General features: G+C 37.6%; 1 protein-coding gene across 1 annotated transcript; it reads right to left on the reverse strand.

Annotated features, from left to right (window-relative positions):
* Positions 1-12: 12 nt before the first annotated feature.
* Positions 13-1,641, reverse strand: bhlha15 (basic helix-loop-helix family, member a15). The gene is given in 3 exon segments (XM_056771266.1): positions 13-170; positions 173-588; positions 1,220-1,641. Coding segments are annotated over 2 exon segments (540 nt in total). The 5' UTR covers positions 558-588; positions 1,220-1,641; the 3' UTR covers positions 13-15.
* Positions 1,642-6,822: the final 5,181 nt, after the last annotated feature.

Raw genomic sequence — 6,822 nt, forward strand, 5'->3', positions numbered from 1 at the left:
GTTATCTAGTGTGTGTCAGCTGCCCTGGCTGAAGGTGTGAATAGTTTTCAGGTAGCTGGAGAGATCCTCCTCGCCCTCCTCCTCCAGATGCTGCTGATAACACTGCAGGAGACGAGAGGCGTTACTCTCCTGCTTCTCGTGAGGCAGGCACGCGCTAGACATGCCCAGATGATGGTGGTCAACGACTTGATGTAATTCTTGGCCAGCGTCAGAGTCTCGATCTTAGAAAGTTTCTTGTCTGTTTTGACGTGAGGGATGGCCTCGCGCAGGTTCTGAAAGGCGTTGTTGAGTGTGTGCATCCTCTGCCTTTCCCTCTCGTTACTCTCCAGCCTGCGCACGTTGCGCTCCTTGGCGCTGCCGTTGTGTCGCCTGCGGCGCGTGCCCGCTCGTGAGCCGCCGTCGCTCCTCCGTGCCCTCCACGTCCGGTCGAGCCTCAAGGACGCCTCTGAACCCTCCTGCTCGCTGGAACCTGGCTCCGTTTCCAGCGTAAAGTCTGGGTCATCCTGCTCTGCCCAAGATTGACCGTTCCGTTTTGACCCCTTTCCTTTGGACTTCATGCTTCACTCACCCACACCCTGGTGTTGGGCCCTGCTATGATCATACACACTTGTTTAGAGAAAACATTCATTTATAATGCGAAACTTACTTAGTATTTAAAGTAGGATATTAGCTCATAAGTACTGTCATCTCAAATACATTATTGCTTTAATAACGGAATAATATAGAAATAAATAACCGAGGGCATACTGAATCCTGGTTTATTAACCTTATTACAGTAAGATCGTGGTTTTTGTAGTAAAACCATGGTAACCACAAATTCAATCCTGTTATCTTATAATATTACTACAATAATACATATGGTTATATATATATTAAACAAGAAACATGCATAATAGGCTACGTTTTTATTTAGTTACTATTTATTTAAAATATTTACTACAAGTATATATATTTTTTTGGTTTTATATAATAGGCCGTCTACTTATAGTTGATTTATAAGCAAAAGTAGGCTACACTAATACAATTAGGCTAATGTCTTTTTCTTAAGACAGAACGAGTTTTAATTTTCAAGTAATTTGCCTAAAAAGGAATAACGTAAGATTTAAGTAAGTTCTTGTATAAACGTAAATATCAAGGCGTCCACATTTATTTTCTCTCTTCTAGAAGCCTCATGCACAAGCTGTCAATCATTGCTTTTTAGGAAAAAAGTTGTTCTTACCTCAAAGTGAACCTCCGCCAAACTCAAAGTGACGAGTTTAAACGATAAGAGCGTCACTGCGAGCGCTGTTGTCGAGCTGACCGCCGCAGTCAGAATGAAATGATAACGGTCACATGCGCTCTACCTGTTGCTGCTCGATGTCCACGTAGCGCTTTTTCAGCCAATCAAATGCCGGATCCGTTTTGTCTCGAGTCACTCATGAGCTGGCGCATGCATCAGAAATAGAGATTTGAATCTTGTTCATGCGTTCAGCCGATGATGATGACAGAGCTGTGCCACATCTCTGCTCTTACTTCAAGTGCTGTAAAGAAGAGGAGAAATACTGCTGATGTTCTTAACCATGCAAATCACAAACACACTGAGACGTTTCACCGGTGGGGACTTTCCAGTAGTAAATATGGAGTTTCAAGTGGAATTATTTTTTATAGATAAGTGAAAGAAAGAAAGGTACAGAAGAAAAGAAACAAAGAATGTGACTGGAGAGATACAACTGTTTCCATATCATTTTATCAGTTTAAAACACTCAAATATTTGCATAGTCATTTGCATTACAAATTGATCTTCCATTTAAACATTTCAAGGGGCCGTAATGTATCTTTTGTCTTAAGGTCTCATCAAATGTGTACAGGGAACCTCCCTTTAAACAAACGGTGGCATCAGACAGATCAAACACAGACATGTTTATTTTTCACCTGACCACAGGGAACTTAAAGGCAACATCTAAGGCATTTAACCGTTTTCTCATGTTTTCATGTTGCGCTCTCGTTGCATGTCCTGCATGTTTGCACGAATACATATACAAACCGCTCATGCTTAAAAAAGCAAGATATCTGAATATACACTTCAAGATCTTTTTACTAAGTATGCTCAAGTAAAGTATAATAAAGTACTTCTTGAGACTATGTTGGCCTACTTTTTAGTGAATACATATTCTTTTAAGTAGGTTTAACAGTGGTAGATTTTGAATACACAACTAAATTACATCTATATTTTTTTTAAGAAGTACCTTAACATGCATTACACTGTTAAAAATAATCATTTTATAGTACTTTTACCGGATGGTATCCCAAAAAACCTGTAATTTTACAAAATGTTATTGTTTTTAAATAGATACTTCACGTATTTTACAGCAAAATCCAGTAAATAAAAAAAGACTGCAAATTTACAAGAAAACTGAGAAAACCTGTTATTTTACAGAATATCTCTTGCACCCCAGATGCCAGAAAATTTCAGATTGTACAGGATATTTTCCAGTAATTTGAACGTCATTTTCGACATGACTGTAAATGTGCTGTTTTCTACATAATATCATCACGCACAATCTTCTGTAAAAATATAATCTTTAAATCTTTAATTATGTAAGGCAATATCAAAAGTTGAAAGCATAGCAGTTAAATCAATGGTTGAAATAAAACTTTGATGTTCATTATCTCACTATTATATTATGAGACTTTAGCCTGGCTTTCATAGACTGGGTCACATCTTGTAAGGGATATAATAAAATAAATGTTTTTTTTTGCAAGCATTTTCCTCCCAAAGTTTGTGCATTTCACACCTGTTTAACTCACAAGAGCTATCAGCTCAAATAAACCCTCTTGTACTGATGTCCTTGGTTGCTGTATGTTTGGCCTCAGACTAATACCTGGGCTTGCTGCTCTGGACTATTGTAGAAGGGCCTGAATGATGAGACTATGGAAACAGTTTCTATCCCAACCTTCAGTTTATTTAGTGTGGATCCTCCGGCCGATATGTGGCCACAGATAGCAATCTGCTTATAAGCGAGACTCATCCTGGTGCAAAACCACGAACAGACACAACCAAATAATACTTATTCAAAATACCATTCATGCATATAAACCCACACTTACACCTGTTACAACTTAATATTTAGTAGTACTGATATATGGATAGATGATAGATGCACCTTTTATGGTTTACCACAGTTCATCGTAGTATTATGTTTCAAGATTACTCTCTCATTTGCATACTCTACACTGAGGTTCCATCGCCAACGCTGCTCAATAGTCCTTTGTGTAAATAAGTCACTCATTATCAGCCCCATGCTAAGTGTTACATTCCCTTCAGTACAACCTGTCAGAGAAGACATTGTCAGAGGACTAATTGTGTATTTGATGAGAATTTAAGATGATAAGGCTCAATGTGTTTTAATTAGCAATAAACAAATATGAGTTTCGTAGCTCAAACAAGACCCGGAGCTCACAGCTGGCTGCCTTCAAGGTTGAACGTAAAAATAGCTGTTCAAACACAAGTCTGTACACCTGCACTGTTCACTTGAATGTTTCTTCACACTGAACTGATGTTCAGAACATAAAACAACTTATAGACAACGTAATAGAATATGGTTAGACTGAAGTTCAAGCAGGAGTGGTGTTGTATGACTGAATATTAGCACGGCTGTGATCATGACTGTGGTATTCCTTCAATAAAACACTTCTGAGAACAGTTCTGAAATAAGGAATTAGATGTAAAGTTACCAAAGAAGATTTTTTCAAAAAGGCCAAATCAACAAACTTTGTTAAACACTCAAGCAAGACTGGAAAAGATTAAGTTGAGGTGGAGAGACAGGACATTCCCCATTCTGTTCAAAACTTCTTTAATCACTCCAGTCCCGGTCCACTCCAGGTTTTCTATCCAGTTTACAACTCCTTTTCAACTCCAGGACACTTGTAGTTGTAAGCAAGTACGTAAGGTCAACTTTGGAAAACTATTCACTCTTTATGCAGATATAATATTACTTGTATATGTTGTTGTGGAGTGAAACTGAAGTTCAGCTTTGAGGACATCGAAGAGGGATAGTTCAGGCCAATATGAAAATTCTGTCATCATTTACTCATCCTCTTGTCATTTCAAAATCCAATTTCTTAAGTAAAGCACACATAAAAAAACACATTTTGAAGAATGTTGGTAACCAAACAACAGCAATACCAATTCGCTTCTCTATGGACACAATGAAAGTCAATGGGACCTGCCATTTTTCGACTACCAATAGTTTTTTAATTTTCTTCTTTTGTGGTCAGCAGAAGAAATTCAATGACAGAATTAAAAAAAAATTGGTGAACTACTCCTTTAAAGCTCCTGTGTATGAAATTTAGCGGTATCTAGTGGTGAAGGTGCATATAGCAACCAACAGCCCACTCCACCGCTCATCCCTCCCTTTCGTAGCACTATGGTGGCTGACACAGGATAAATATGTCATCACTTTTACACTCCTTTGCCAAAGGAGATAACGTATTTATGAAATGCGCTCTGAATAGAAGTTTGTCCGTTTAGAGCTACTGTAGAAACAACATGGTAAATTCCATGCAACGGGACCAACGATGCATGTAGATAGAAATAACTCATTGTAAATTAACATTAACAGAACACTTCATTATGGAAGGTCTTTATACACCTCTGAATACATAGTTTTGTATATTATATTGCATTTCTGTTAATAAATCCTCCAAACAAATTAGACACCGGACCTTTACGGACCCCCAAATCTTATTGAGTAAAGGCCCAAGAGAATAGCTAAAGAATATTATTGCTTGGATCTAAAAATATAATAAGATTGTAGTATGTATGTATGAGTTTTTTTAGGGAGTTTTTTTTGTAAAAGACTAAATAATTAACGGGTATATTATTCACTGGCTTGCATATTTTGCAAAATCCAGAAAATAATGTAATTCTTCATGTATCCCACATTTATGTCATAATCCTACTTATGTCATCATCCGTGATCTGACTGGATCAAACACTGCCCAGGAGCTAGAGCACTCAGGCCTGACTCATGTCGCGTCATAAAAGGGGGAAGTGGGGTCAAGTCACTTTTTCCATGACCCAAAAGACGTTCAAACGAGCGGGGAAAAGTACAACCTGTTATGTCAGGTTGGCTTCAACAGATGCCAAGGAAATGTTGCATCAGTCGACATCTTCAGGCACCCCAGGCTTATTACTACATTTTTATAAGCCACATGGTCCATGTAAATGTTGCAAAACATAACTAAAAATGATTGCTTTGCATACTTGATTTGCTCAAATTGTAAACAATGTTTTAACAAAATGAAGGAAATACATTTGTAAATGGTTTGGATATTAAATTGCGCAAGTAAAATGTCTCGCATCCTCGCATTACAACTGTTGTCATGTTTTTAGCAGAGCCAATCAGCTTACAGGACTGGAACTATCACTTTAAAAAACTGTATTTTATAGACCATGCAAACAATTAACCATCATTTTTATTCATGCTTTAAGATATAACATTGTAAGTCACATAATATCAACCTAAAACTTTAGTCTGACCAAGAAACATCATTTTCTAAAGCCCTTTTTAATCATTTAATTCTCACAGTTGTGCAGTGACTTGTAGGGGACACCTGAGACCTTTGGTCTTAACTATGAATATGTGAATTAAGAGTCTCCACCTGCTTTTTGGACTCACAATATTCTTGTTGAGGGGGTTGGTATTAAAACCGAAAAAGGGAAACACTATCTTCACAAGCAAACCAAACCCTGTGCATTACTTGGTAAATATTTGGTTGGCAATACTTGATCTTCCGCTATGACGCATCTTTCAACAGGAAACCTGTAAAACCACTTCATGAACTATCATTCAAAAACAAATAAGTTTATTCCTGAAGTCCAGTTGACATTTCTGAAGTGTTGAACCTGGAAAAACAACAATTTATGTAGGTTTCAGTTCAGTTTTTTCTGCTGGATCACACATCATTTGCACAAAAACAGTTTGTTTAGGAAATTTGTTTCTGTTAAGAACAAATTAGGGGTGAAGAAATAAGGACAGATTTTTTATTTTGTGTTGACTTACGCTTTAAAACATGTAATATCTCCTTCACAAAAGAATCTGCTCTGAGGTTTTTCATATTTTTATCTTCAGTGGCAAGTCCTTCATGGTGTTAGGAGCATTAATTGGCCACTAGGAGGTGAACCAAACAACGCTGTCCGATACAGAAAGGTATTTATTTTTACATGAGGGAAAATATAATAATAATAATATTATAGTAATATATGTTACTATTTATAAGTAGGCCTATCAAATCATGAATTTAAGAGCTATACCGAGCACAGTTTGGAAACAATATTGAAACAACTTTCATTTTGACTTGACACTTTGGGAAACAATATTGTTCAACAACTGAATTCAGGCAATACACATTTTTGTGCCAAAGTAGCCTAAAGGTAATCATGAAAAACAAGAAAACTCATAATCCACATGTAAAGTTTTACGGGTGGCTGAATATCATTGCAATTGCCTTAAAATGCATCAATTATTTTCTCTTGGCCTCTTACTGCAGCGCTTGAATAAATATTGGTGCCAAGCATCAGCGAATGCGCAATAGGAAACGCTTGCCCTGCCACTGTCTCTAGGCAACCCTGAAACGGATGACTCAGTGCGCTGACTCAATAACTACTGTGACGAAGTCAGTTAAGACACACACACAAATGTCACACACACACCATCTGTATGCATGAAGGAAATCTCTCTGTGTTGAGGTAACTAATCCTTGTCTCCTTTAGCCCCTGGATCAACATGTTTGTGTCCAACAGGTGTGGAAAACCTCTGACTATTCTTTCCTCACCCTGTA

This window comes from Triplophysa dalaica, chromosome 17, assembly GCF_015846415.1.
Source record: "Triplophysa dalaica isolate WHDGS20190420 chromosome 17, ASM1584641v1, whole genome shotgun sequence".
Taxonomy (NCBI): domain Eukaryota; kingdom Metazoa; phylum Chordata; class Actinopteri; order Cypriniformes; family Nemacheilidae; genus Triplophysa; species Triplophysa dalaica.